Here is a 14,790-nt window from a genome sequence, read left to right on the forward strand (position 1 = left end):
AATGGATGTCTGTGTGAAGTCTTTAGTATATGGATCATCATATCACGACCTGGGTGTCCCAGACGATCGTGTCAAAGCCTATATGTGTCAGAATCCCATAAGTCATCTCTCATGACATGGTTGGATTCAATGACTCGAATAGTGGTTGCATACAACCCACTAGAGCGACACATAAGTTTCTCTAATACTCGTTTATGTCCGTAGTCATTAGAGGTGATGCAAATGAACTCTTGTCCATTCTCACAATGTGTTTCCACATGAAAACCATTGGCTCTTATATCTTTAAAACTCAATAGGGTCCTTCCAGCCCTAGGAGCATATAAAGCTTCAGTGACATTAATACTTGTGCCATTTGGCAATAAATTGAGCTGGTCCTCGACCATGAATCAATTGTGATGGTCCAGCCATCGTAGTCACAGAAGATCGACTAGGCGTCATGCATAGAATAGGTGCCTATGTCGCAATATAGTATGTGTGGTACCACTATCAACAAGGCATTCCAACTCTCCAGGAAACATACTGAAAAATAATAAAGTTCGAAATTAAAAACATGTCCATGACATTGAATAATACGATACTTTATTAATACATGTAGCCAATGATTACATCAAATGGTCCAAAAAGGTCTAATCCAAAATAAAGAAAATCAAACTGAGACACATTGTAGTCACTCTATTCGTTTGGCAACTCCAATCAAATATGACCAGGAAAGTAGAGAGAGAGGTTGGTGGAGCAAGGCTCGCTTAAGTACCAATTATCTCAATGACTTTCCCAGACATTATATTTTATTAGGTACGCCACATAAGAAAGAGTTAATACAATTGTCATTTATTGACTATTACATGATTCTTGAAAAATAAAGAGGACTATTTCTAATCAAAGTTTGCAGCATCCTTGTGCACTTCATCTTTAGCTTTGAAGTCCTCTATGGTGAGATTAACGTCTCCACCATTTTCTTCTTCTTCTTCTGCAAGGTACACTTCTTGCTCCCTCAGGTCCCTGTATGCCCTGTATCTTGAAGCTAGTTGCTCGCTTGCCTTGCATTGCTTGAACCAATGCTCACTAGATCCACATCGATGACACATATCATTGTGGTTGCCTCCCTTCAATTGAGGTGCACGTTGTGGGCGTTCCCTAGGAGGATTGGCGCCTCCACCATGGCTAGGGTTGCCACGACCCCCTCTCCCACGTGTGGCATTGCCACCACGTGTATCCACTCCAAACTTGCAGTTTCCTTCCTGATTAGGGGGGTTATATGGACCCATACGTCCCTCATGTCCCTTATTCCTAGGGTTCCGCTCCTTGCGCCCCCTTTTGGGTGCATTATAATTCGCCTCATGAACACTCTTAGTTCCAATGGGCATTGAATTATAATTCCTCACGAGTATGTTATCATGTTTCTCAGCTACATATATGATATTGATAAGCTGATGAAACCTCGTGATCCGTCTAGCATTGACTTCAGTACGGTATTGCTTTGATACCACAATGGCTGAAACGGGGAAGGTGGAGAGAGTCTTCTCAATTAGCTCTTGCTCTGTGACAGTTTGTCCACAGAATCTCAACATGGATTGTAAGCGAAGAGCCTCTGAATTATATTCAGCAACAGACTTGAAGTCAGCAAAGCGCAGATTGTTCCATTGAACCTTCAAGTCAGGGAGGAGGGAATCTTGGACATTTCCAAAGTGCTCTTCTAGATAGCTCTCTTGCATCCTTGATCGACATATACTCAAATCTGAGTGCCTTGTCCATATGGCGTCGCATCAAGATAACTGCTTGAGCATGCTTTGTAGATGTTCGGATGAACACAAGATCCGAGTTAGGTGCCTGGATTATGGGTAATATTCCCTTTGAAGTGAGATGGTTCTCAACATCGGTTACCCAATTGTGGTAATCCAAGCCTGTTGAGTCAAGCATGGGAAAGTCGAGCCTTGGTTCATTTGACATCCTGAAAATAAGAAGAGAAGATATATTAGTTTCGGAGCTAAACTTCCACGAAAACTAAAATAATAAGATTTCCGAGCCAAGCTACCAAGAAATCAATTTCCAAGAATCTCTTTTGGATTAGACCAAACAACAATGTTGTAATATGATCATATTTGATGCTAACGGACGCTCTTAGTCCAAGCATTGTGAACACTCTTAGTTCACACGAACGCTCTTAGTTCGTTTAATTATGAACACTCTTAGTTCATACGAACACTCTTAGTTCGTTAAGCGTGAATCCCCACAATTCCGCTTTGTTAAATACTCAAAACCATTTGGCAACATATATTCCAATATTTGCAGAAAATAAAAGGAATTTAAATACAAGAAAGCAGCAACCTTAATTATAAAAACTTACGTGATTGTTCTTGGCTTGAAGACACGCGCGTGTTGATGCAGGCGTGTAGCTAAATTAGGATTGCCGGAATCTGGTCGGAAATTGGCAGTTAGTGGGCTGCCCTTCTCCCTTCTTTTTTTTTTCTTTCCGGGCCCACTCCTTCCCCTTCTTCTTCTGTGCGTCTTCTTCTTCTTCCTTTTTTTTTTTTTTTTTCCTTCACTGGCAGAAGGTGTGCAGCTTCGGACGCAGGCAGGGCGCGGGCTGCTGGGCTTGGGGTCAGCTGCAGGGAGAAGGGGTGCAGCAGAAGGTAGGCCGCAGCAGGTTGGCTGGAGCAGTGCGGGCTGCAGGATGCACGGGGGAGCAGGTTGGCAGAGGGCAGTAGCAGCAGCAGCGAGCAGGCGGCTTGGGCTACTGGGGGCAGGACGCGGGAAAACAGCACGGGTGTGCAGGCAGCGTGGTGGTGTGCAGGGAGGCTGGCTGGAGGATGGGCACGTGCGGCAGGCCGTCAGGAAGCAGTGCGGGTAGCAGGGGCTGCAGTGGGCTGCGGCTAGGCTGCTGGGCGAGCTAGGGTTTAGGGAGGACTGCGGCAGATTTTGTGAGAGATAGTTGTTAGGGTTTCTTTTTCTTTTTCTTTTGGGCTAGGGTTAGAACTCGTGCTGATAACGTGTTGTAGGAGAATGGAATTGTGTATATTATTGATAATAGGAGCCCTTTAAATAGGGAGTTACAAGGTACCCAAAAAGGTAATAGAATCTGATTACAATTGAATACCTAGAACACATTCCTATTACAACTCTAAACCCTAGTTTGTAGAGGCATATATTATGTCGATATCCTTCAACATTTCTTAAAAATTATTTAAGAAAAAAAAGTTATATGCAGAGAAAATGGATTCAGTGGTTAGTTTTTCGTGGGTGAGTAGTTTTTCCCACGTACTGGTTCGTTTCACAATTTTTTTTTTTTTTTTGTAATTTGACTATATTATCCCTATTTATACTATTTTTTTTTTTTTGAAAAGCCATTTATACTATTAACTTTTTTTTTGAATCGCCATTTATACTATTATTAAGATAAGAGAGTTTGTCAACCAAAACATAATTTTTTTTACCAAAATATCCCTCAAATATTAAAAACCTATGAATTGAGATATTCGAGGAGAACAAAAAGGCTAATTCACAAAAAAGAAATTTTTTTTAAAAAAGATAGAGCCGTTTTCTCCACTTTCTGTGAAATAACTGCCCTTGTAGACTTGTAGTTATCCACACCCATAGGGTGTGTTTGACGTCTAGTATATTTATTAATATTTTAGAGTTATTTTTGTACATTTTTTTAGTCTTAACTAACAAACCTCTTCTCTTAATAATTAACAAAAAAAATAAAAACCACAATGGAAAACAAATTCCAAAACAAAAAATTATCGATAAAAAAAAGGGTTTTTGTCTATTTACCCCATTTCTAGATATTTTTTTCCCACTTACCCCACTAAGTTTTTTTAATTCCATCCTACCCAAAACACTCTAAGGAAATCTTCCCTAATACCCCATTAAGATTTTTTTTTTGTTTTTATTTATTTTTTAATATCATTTTACCCTCACCTTTGTTACTTAGAGAGAGAGAGAGAGAAAATGGAAGAGAGAGAAACCATAGGGGACTTCGCCGAAGCCCGGTCACTGGCCGCGGGACTCCGGTCACCAGTCGCCTGAATCTGATCACTGGTCGCCACCCAACGGACTTTTCAACTTCACCGGAAAGGTTTATTACCCCCCAGTAGACATTTATTGCCCCCCAATAGGACTTTCAGTCGCCAGAATGGGAACTAATTTTCCTAAATTTAGACAGATAAAACTTTGATTAAAGAAAAAAAAAATTATATCAATTCAAAACGTCTATTGCCCCTCAATAGACATTCAATTTTTTTTTCCTTCTGCCCCATTACTTAAAATATATATATATATATATATATATATATATATCTGATTTGGGCACGCAGAAAATACTCTGGGCACCCAAGAGCTGGATGTTTCTCGCCGGTGCTTCGCTCTCCGACTCTAAGTTCGTCGTCTTCAGGTAGCTTCGACCGGAGCCAAAAAAAAAATCTGATTTGGGCACGTAGAAAATACTCTGGGCACCCAAGAGCTGGATGTTTCTCGCTGGTGCTTCGCTCTCCGACTCCAAGTTCGTCGTCTTCAGGTAGCTTTGACTGGAGCTCCACCGCGTTCCACTCACTCACCAATGTTTCTCAGTCACTCAACAACCTCAAGCCAACACAGAATTGAACCAATTGAAACCGTCATAACCATTTTCATGCTTCCGATTGAATCTGCCGACGGCAGTGAGAGAGAGAGAGAGATCGAGGTGAGAGTGAGAACAGAGAGAGACAGAGAGGTCGAGGTGAGAGAGAGATGAGGCGATGACCACCAGTCGCTGCCGTCCTTCGGGACCCCCAACCTAGAGCCCCCTCGACACCGGCACAAAGCGCAACCGCATGCCTGAGGTTGCCGGAATTCAACTCAGATCAACCTGAGGTCGCCATCGTGGTGAGGCTGAGATCTGGGAAGTCGGAATTTGGTCTGGCTTGTTGGCGCGCGGTGCTGGTTCGAGGAGAGAGAGAGAGAGAAACCAGATCGGAGGGAGAGAGAGATGAGGTAGGTGGGAATAAAATGTAATTTATTAAATAGGTTAAGGGTAAAATTGTCAATTTGCTGAAAATTAGGTTAATGGGAATAAAAATTTATTGCTGGAGTAAGTGGGACAATTTTAGCTGATTTTGGTACTTTAGATCAAGGACCCTAAAAAAAAAAATCGAATTGACACCTATTATAAAATTACTGAAAAGGATAAAAGAGGGTTTGTAAAAGGGGGGTAGGGAGTGGCTTTCGAGTTTCGCCATATTCGTTGCCTAAATCCAACTTCCAAGAGTCGAGTCGAGTGGAGTCGATGGCAATGGCTTCAACTCTGCAAGGAGTTTTCGTAGACACCAACTTGGGCACTCGGTTAGCCATCGATGTCTCTCGCGATATCACAGCAAGGGACTTCAAGAGTAAGAGTTAATGTATTATGTTTTTTTTTTGGATAATCTAGCTGTGTAGTAGATTTCGGAAAAAGAACCCAGATCACATAAAAGTAGGTTGTTGTTGTTGTGTTTTGAAGGCCCTTCAGTTTTATTTGTTGTTTCAGCTTCGACATTTATTCAATTTTGTTCTGGGTATCTATGTTGTTGATGTCGGTTTAATACTACATTTGGAATTTCCCTTTGAAGTAATGCAAAACTGGATGAAAGTCGGACCCTTTTGGTCATGGTTAACATTACATGATCATGTGTTGATTCCTTTTCCCAGTTCATGATGTGCTTATGTTATTGAACTTTTTGCTACTCAATTTAACATGCATCCTTCGGTTAAGATATGAAATGGTAGTTGATTGTTGCCAAATCTGATCTGTAGGGGAATTTGAGAGAGAGCACTTCAAATGTTTCTCCAAATCAGGAGAGATCCAAGTTTCTGCACTGATGGTGCAATTTCTTCATTACCTTATCTCCTTTTTTGCTTGTTTTTTACCGCTTCCTTCAAATCTTTGTAACCTGCAATATTAATTTGTTAATCATTTTTGTGTGCTCATTGTGCAAACCTATTTTAATATTAGGTAGAGCGAAAATCATGCTTGTATCACCTGGCTGATTCAATGACTATAAAGAGTGTTTTCCAGAAAGTGGATGGAACATGGTTTCTTCATGCAGAAGTGAGAGCTTTGAGTGATTGTAGTAGGCCATGTTTGCATAACTATTTGGCCTCAAATGTGGTTGATCATGTATTTGAAGGTAGTGATGTATCTCATCCTTCTAATCCAGAAAATTTTGTTATGAGCACTGCTAAGAGTATTACAAAAGGCAATTGTAAGAGGTGGAGAGGAAAAAGAATTCGACGTCAACAACCTTTACTAGGAAAGCTTGGGAAACTTTTCTACTTCGCAAAGAAAAGGAAGAGAAGAAAGAATATTCATTTGCCAGCAGAAGTGGATCAAACTGGAATGGAAATCGTTGGTGTTGATGATACTGCAGTTCCTACGCACATTGATGAGAACAAGACTGCTCTTAATGATTGTGCATCTAGTAAAGAAGTTGAGCCAGCTGAAGAAATGGCTTCCATATTGAGGAGAGATGAGCTCACTGTGACTTCATCAGAAGCAGTAGTATCTGTATCTGGTATCATCAATAAATACTTTTTGAATCTCAGTGAGGATGGCGGTGATGTAAGTCCTACAACTTCAGTTACATCAAGAGTTCATAGTTCCTCCAAACAACACTTGAAGACTAAAGTAGGTGATATTTGTTCCAGCCGACAAGTTACTCCCTCTGCCTCAAGGTCCTCAACCAAGTTTTCTGCCAAAAATTTGTTACCTCGGCCATCGCCATCACCAACTAACTTTGGGGGAAGAAGATACAAGCATGATAAACCTGAAGTTGGGAAGCGTCTTGTCATGGCCTCATATAGTCTCGGGATTTCTCCAAGTAAGAAACATCCTGCTATACATCTGTGCAGCTTCAAACAAGAAAAAGTTTAGGTCTCAATTGTTAGCTCAGATTGTGATTAGTACCATGAAGCAGTTTGAGAATGACTGATTTACCTTGATTTTGATGGACAACAGAGAAAAACAATCTTAATGTTGAGCCAAGTAGCGAATTAGTGACGTCCTTTGGATTATTTGTGTGGACGATAATTCTTCAAATGTACTAAGATGCAGAGAATGGACACGATGGAGTGAACAAGGCTGAACATTGGTTAACAGATATTGCAACTGCCAAGGTCAGTTCCTTTGACCAGAGACTGGCTTACACTGAAATTGCCAGTTGAGAAGTTGAAGTCTATTGATAAAAATAAAAAAATAACAACTTAATGTCTCACACGAAACAATGGCAGCAATATTTGCAGTAGAGAGAAAATCAATTGACACTGGTGAGTTGTCAAAACAAGCAGTTATTGAGATCACCCAGAATATTATGTCCCGCTAATCTTGTTTACCCTGTTTGCTGGTTAACTGTAAACTATTGCGTACATTATGATGACATTGATACGAACATAGTTGCTGTTGTGTTGCCTCTTTAGTCGGGCATCCATTGGAACATATTCGTGACAAGTTTATGATCAAGCTTCTAGCCTGCTCAGATTATTCCAGTTGAACCCGTAAAGGCCCTTTTCAGTCATCATAATAGTTATCAAGATGGCACCCACTTACATTGTATATAAATATACATCATGGGCATGCATATAGCAGGATCTTTTCCGAGTGTCACTCATGCTCATAAGGTTGGAGTCTTTGCGTTCTATAGAGTTTATATTTGTAGGTTCTTCAATTTCTATTATGTTGTGCTTGATGTTTCTATGCCTGTGGTCTATGCATATGGGTGTCTACCCTTAAACAATAAGATCAGAGTCAAAAGAAAACGATTTCAGTTGACGGCGGCTGTACGAGCACAGCAGCGTGGCTCAGTGGTGCTCTTAGTAAGGTGGCAAAGGAATGGCAGGTTACAGCTTGCAAAGCTTAATCAAGGAACATGGACTAAACTAAAACAGATTTTATTTTTTAGGCCACGAGTATTGGCCCACTACTATCCGAAACACACATAGTTAGGCTTTATCCTAGTGCCAATGCAATTAAACCCATATGGGTCAGAATTTCATCGTGCTTAATGTTCTAAAAGTCGTTAGGCAAGAGGAGAAGGGCTTAGCGCAAAGGTAAAGTTTATTTTATTTCAATTTATAAGGGCAACTCCAACAATAAAGTGACATTTGGGGGGCTATCCTCATTAGAGGTGCCAATTGTTGCACTATTTATATAGTACCAAATTATCAATTTAACACTGAGGTGCTAAATGAGAATGCTATTTTCACTATATTTGATTGAACATATAATATGTTGTTCAAGTAAATCTAGAATATATGTCTGCCCAAACTCTAGGCTACTTGCTCTAGTTGTAATAGGATTTATGTTAGAGATATTCTCAGAGATATTCTTAGATATCCAATCAATGTACGATTATGTTTTCATCTACAACTCTATCTCTATGCTTGTAATCCTCTATATAAAGAGGCCCCTATTATCAATGAAAGCAAGACTCAATTCTCTCCCAATTTCAGTTTTCCTAAAACACGTTATCAGCACGAAGCCTTAATCCTGAAACCCTAAAATCGTGGCCTTCAAACCCTAGCAACCACCGCCCCCACCTTGAAGCTCTCGATCCTAGGAACTCAGAAAAACACGTTATCAGCACGAAGCCTTAATCCTGAAACCCTAAAATCGTGGCCTTCAAACCCTAGCAACCACCGCCCCCACCTTGAAGCTCTCGATCCTAGGAACTCAGAACCGGCCGGAAAAGTACCGAACCAGCCCTCAAAAAGAGAAAAAGATCCTTGTCTAGTTCATAAGCTTCCAGACATCCTTTCACGGTCAAACTTGGCCAGCATCGCCACCCTGACCCCAGGCTCCAGGAACCGGAACCACCACCCCAAGAACTAGCAATAAAGTAACCGGACCGACGCAACATCTCTGCCACCAAAAAAAAAAAAAAAAACTAGAAGGAGAAAGAAAGAAAGAAAGAAAGAAAAAGGGGCGCGGCCCAGAAAAGGTGACTCGGCCTACGTCAGAGAAAAAAAACATAAAAGGAGCTGACGCGGCCCAAGTCAGAAGAAAAGAAAGAAAGAAAAAAAAAAGGGAGGCCTAAAGAGAGAAAGAGGAGCAGGCCCACATTGCAAAAGAGAAAAAAAAAAAAAAAAAAGGGAAGCAACCCACCGCCAAACAATTCCTGTGGCCACCTCCGGTGACTTTTTCCAAAAATTTTCTACACTTTTCAAGGTATGTTTTAAAGGTTTTATAAGTTTCCATTTTTGAAGTTTTTTTATTATTGTTTTTCTCTTCTTTTTCCTCGGGGACTTGCAATTACCTCCCTTCTTCTACCCCCTTTCTTCTTCATAGGGAGACCAAAAGCTGAACTGTGGGGTTCGTGCTCACTCCAAGCTTGGAGCTTGTTGAGATCTCCAAACTTAAGAGTTTGTAGAGAATTTATGATCGACAATTTACATCACCATTTACATCATTGTTTAAATCTAATCCAATACCTCTTGGAATCATATTTCTTTGAAGCGACTATGCTAAAAAATCTTTAATTTCTTGGAAGTGATTACGCTCGGAAATTCATAATTTCTTGAGAGTTACTAAGCTCAGAAATTTTATATGTTTTCGTGGTAGCTTTTTCCACTCCAAAACTAACTCTTTTTGTTGTTCTCTTTCAGGATGAGTAACCTGAACAAACTGGACTTCGCTCCATTGGGAACAACTAGCTCTGGGTATCACAAGTGGGTTCGTGATGTCCACCAGCATCTCAAGGCCGATGAAATCCTGGATACGATTCTCGAGCCTAGCCAGGACGTGCTAACTGTTGAGCAAGCTCAAGCTTTAGAAGCAGATAGAGTAATCTTGGAGGCAAATAAGGCAAAGCCATCATCCTAATGACTCACATATGGATGATTCGCTCTAGTGCTAGTATATGAACGAAGAAGACCCTAGAAGGCTGTGGGTCTCACTTGAAGAAAAGTTTGGCAACGTCCGTGACTTCCTGCTTCCTGAACCAGAAGTGAGATGGCATAGTCTCCGCTTTTGTGATTTCAAGTCAATTATTGATTACAACTCAAAAGCACTTCGCATTAAATCCTTAATGGAATTCTGTGGAAAAGATATCACAGATGCAATGTTGATTGAGAGGACTCTTTCTACCTTCCTCGTCTATGCATTGATGGTTGCTAAGAACTATCGAACCGATGTTACAGCAGGACAGATCACAAGTTTTCATGAGCCCATTAGAGCTATGAATGTCATTAAAAAGCATGACAACATCCTTGTGAAGAACTATAATTCGAGACCCGTGGAAACGGAGCATATTCCGGAGTGCAATTATAGTCGCGCCCCTAAGGGACGGCACCAAGAGCGAAACCCTAAATTTAGGGACAATTATGGACGTTTTGGTCCATATTGTCGCTTTAATGAGGAAGGTAACCATCAAAACAGGCAGACACGGAACCGAACAGGTCAACGTGAAAAGAGAGAGAGAGGCAACACCTCTGGCTATGTTAGTGGCTTCACCAACAAAAAGAGTCATCCAAATGACGCTTTCAAAGCGCCTCAATCAATGGAATCTGAGCAAGCAGATAAATGTTCCCGATGTGGAGTATCCATACATTTGTAGAACTCGTGAAGAGATTGTCACAGCCTACAAAACATATTGTGAAGCAAGAGAAGCTCACTATATGGAACAAGAAGATCAAGAAGATGATCTAAAGTGAAGAGTTGAAGACTTCAAACCTGGCTGGGATCAATAGAGCGCCAATTCTGTTTAAGTCTTTATTTTTCCAAGAGATGTAATAGGTAATTGCCATATATTTTGTAGTAAATGTCATTGGTTTAGTTTTCTTCACATAGGCTCATCCAAAATGAGTATGATGTCTAGGAAGGTTTTGAGTTAACTAGTTAAGTGGTACTTAAGCTAGCTCTGCTCCACCGACATCTCTACTCACTTGGTCATATTTATTTTGGACTTACCGAAAGAAGTTAAACGACTACCATTATTTTGCATTAGGTAGTACTTGGATTAGATTCTATTAATGGTTAAGAAACAATGATGTACTTCATTGGCTTATTAATAAAATTTTGAGTTCTTTTCATTATGACTCCATTTTGATTCTGAGCATATTACTTTGTGACTAGCTACGATGGCTGGGCCATCAGTATTGGTTCAAGGACATGGAATAACCCAAGTTCCTTTTTCCAAATGGCACCTTGATTAATGTCACAAAACTCCCTACACTCCTAGGGCAAAATGCACCCTATTGAGATATTCAATCCAATGGATTCCATGCAGAAATGCATGTAGAGAACATAAAAGAGTTCCTTTGCACTACCTCTAATAATTGCGAACAAAGGCGCATCTTAGATAAGTTTATGCGTCTCTCTAGTAGACTCTATGTCACTATTCAAGCTATTAAATCCAATAAAGTTATGAGAGAAGATCTCTTAGATTTAGACACATATTGGTTTTGTCACGACAGGTTACGTCATCCTAGTTGTGATATGATGATCCGTCTACTAAATACTTCGCACGGACATGCATTCTTTCGAGTGAAACAAAGCAAGAATCAAAGATTGATTCCCAGACTAAGTGTGACCGCTGCCGCCGCCTTTGGTGCTGTAGCCGTCCACCGCCGGCCTAGGGCCGCCACTGTCCCCTTAACAATGCCATCGAAGGAGTCACCCATCGCTATGATGCCATGGATGTCAATCCCCATGGCTAGGGCGCCATGGATGCCACCTCCCGTGGTCCTAACGCCATGATGGGTGATGTAGTCATAATTGCTTCAAATAGTGTTTCAGACGCTCGAGTCCAACCAAAATTCTCGTTGGTTGCTTCTAAGGCCTCTCGCTCGTTTTATAGAGCTCGTTCCTCAGGGAAATTAGGATTAAGACCGTCCTATGCAAAGGATATAAACATACACATTCTGTTCTTACATAGAATCCCCATTCTGTTCTTACATAGAATCCAAGGGGATTCTGTGGACTGATTCAACCAACTTGCAGATGTTTAAAATATTTCATGATGTTGGTTGACACGCAAACACGCTGGTCACATGGTGTCCCATTGTCCACTTGTAAATGCTATTTATACTACACTTCTAGCACATATCATATGACAATGGGCTCACTCCCCATATCATCATATTCAGTCAATTGGGTTTGACAATGCTAGAGAGTTTACATCGAATACTTTCGATGGTTATTGGATTGGGACTGATGAGACCGTCCGCTAGATTTGCGGATTGTCACTTTGATGAGACAGTCTTCCCGTTATTAGGGGGAGATAGGAAAAAGGATTTTCTAAAGAAACGACAGGAATTGTCGTGGTTTGTCCCTACTCTGTCTCATTTTGATCCCCGCACTTCACAATGTGAAAGTGAAGTGAAAAGAATAATCGATCTTCAGAATGTAGCAGATTCAATGCCTGACGCATTTATTGACATCGTAAAAGTGACGAGATCACATATACCAGCTGCAAACGTGCCTACAAGGTTAGAAGTCCCCAACAAAGGGCACAATGCCGCAAATAGAGGTGCTGCAACCACACTTAGTGGAGGTGTGGTTGAGGCCGTGGCTCTCCAAAGGAAGAGGGTAAGGCCACTTGGTTAGATTGACACTCACCCAAGGAAGAAGAGGGCGAGTAAGGCATAAACCGATCCATTAATCATCAATGTAGAGAATCTCTCTCATGAGATTGTCTCTGATTATAGTTATGTCCATGAATAAATACTGGATGACGCTCCGATGTTTCAAATGATTCTAGAGAACAAAGAAATCTCAATGGATTATGAGAGTGTGTATGAGTTGATGGAAAGATCTTCTATACACATTGATGATGTATTTGCATATATTGTTGCTCAAGAAATCATAGAGCATGATGATATTGAACCATGCTCTGTTGCAGAATGTCAACAAAGAGCAGATTGGCCTAAATGGAAAGAAGAAATCCAGGCATAATTAGATTCTCTGACAAAGGGACAGATATTTGGTCCGGTAGTGCTAACCCTACCAAGTGTAAAGCCTGTAGGACATAAATGGGTCTTTATCAGAAAGCATAATGAGAAGAATGAAGTCCTGAGGTACAAGGCTCGCCTTGTGGCGCAAAGTTTCTCACAATTCCCTGGAATTGACTACAAGGAGACATACTCTCCTGTAATGGACGTTATAACGTTCCGCTACTTAGTTAGCTTGATAGTTTCCGAATGACTGGAAATGCAGCTCATGGATGTGGTTACTGCATATCTCTATGGGGATCTTGATTCATATATATATATATATATATATATATATATATATATATATATATATATATATGAAAGTGTCTGATGGCCTTACATTACCCAAGTCAAGTGACTCTAAACCACAGAGTGCGTTTGCAATTAGATTGAAACGCTAACTTTACGAATTGAAACAATCCGGGCGGATGTGGTATACTCGTCTAAGTGACTACTTGATTGGAAAGGGATATAAGAACGATGAATTATGCCTATGCATATTCATAAAGAAAACAAGTTCCGAATTTGAAATTGTAGCTGTATATGTCGATGATATGAACATAATAGGTACTCTTGATGAAATAAGAGAAACCACAAGCTACTTGAAATCTGAATTTGAGATGAAGGATCTTGGGAAAACTCGATTCTGTCTAGGCCTTGAGCTATAACACCGAGTTTGTGGAATGTCCAAAAGATGCTCAGGTGATTTAACATGGACAAAGCGCATCCTGCTAGCATTCCCATGATCGGTCGAAGTTTGGATACAAAGAAATATCCATTTCGTCCAAAGGAAGATGACAAAGAGGTGTTGGGAGCTGAAATTCCCTATCTAAGTGTAATAGGCGCATTATTGTATTTAGCCCAATGTACTCGACCAGACATTGCATTCTCAGTGAACTTGTTAGCTAGATTTAGCTCAACACCAACGCAGCGTCACTTGAATGGTATCAAGAACATCTTCCGATACCTAAAAGGAACCATTGATTTGGGACTGTTCTTTCCCTACAGAGAGACAAGAGGGACTACAGATGGAATTGTAATCCCTAAACGAAATATTGATGGCGAAAGCGCCACTTACTACACTGAAACACCAAATGACGTTTTGATTGGTTTTGTTGATGCTGGGTACCTCCCTGACCCACATGAAGGTTGTTCCCAAACTGATTATGTATTTACCATTGGCAACATGGCGATATCTTGGAGATCAACCAAGCAAACCCTTGTGGCTACCTCCTCGAACCACTCAGAGATCATTGCTCTACATGAGGCGGTTCGTGAGTGTGTATGGTTAAGAGCTATCATTACATATATTCAAGGGACTAGTGGTTTGAGTTTTACCATTGAAGAGCCTACTTGCATTTATGAAGATAATGCAGCTTGAATCGAATAGATGAAGCTAGGATATATCAAGCGCGATAATACAAAACACATATTGCTAAAGTTTTTCTACAATCAGCAACAACATGCCCTCCTCAAGATTCAAGTGAATCAAGTAAGGTCTGAGGAGAATGTGGCAGATTTATTCATCAAATCATTGCCTAAGGCCATATTTGAGAAACATGTGAAAAGCATAGGAATGCAAAGACTTTCCAAGCTCCCTTGATTAATGTAAGGATCAGGGGGAGGTGTAGACATCAGGGGGAGTCTAACACACACATGTCATCCTCAAATGTAAAAGGTGCGTTATGCTATTTTCCTTCGACCAAAGTGTATTTTTTGTCCCACAGGGTTTTTATTGTTACTTGGCAAGGTTTTTGGTGAGGTAACAACTCAAGCACCATTTCGTCTTTGACTTGGCACAAGGGGGAGTGTTAAAGGAAAAACACATTATGTGCCTTTGTCAAAGTGACTGAA

General features: G+C 40.6%; 1 protein-coding gene across 2 annotated transcripts; it reads left to right on the forward strand.

Moving 5' to 3' along the window:
- Positions 1-5,194: 5,194 nt before the first annotated feature.
- Positions 5,195-7,331, forward strand: LOC112193464. Of its 2 annotated transcripts, XM_040516026.1 has the most exons (4): positions 5,195-5,363; positions 5,767-5,834; positions 5,966-6,830; positions 6,968-7,331. In XM_040516026.1, the coding sequence occupies exons 1-4, from the start codon at positions 5,261-5,263 to the stop codon at positions 7,054-7,056; spliced, it is 1,125 nt and encodes a 374-aa protein (XP_040371960.1). In that variant the 5' UTR covers positions 5,195-5,260; the 3' UTR covers positions 7,057-7,331. The 2 variants fall into 2 exon arrangements, with proteins under 2 accessions (XP_040371960.1, XP_040371961.1); XM_040516027.1 differs by lacking the exon at positions 5,767-5,834.
- Positions 7,332-14,790: the final 7,459 nt, after the last annotated feature.

Source organism: Rosa chinensis, chromosome 3 (genome assembly GCF_002994745.2).
Source record: "Rosa chinensis cultivar Old Blush chromosome 3, RchiOBHm-V2, whole genome shotgun sequence".
Taxonomy (NCBI): domain Eukaryota; kingdom Viridiplantae; phylum Streptophyta; class Magnoliopsida; order Rosales; family Rosaceae; genus Rosa; species Rosa chinensis.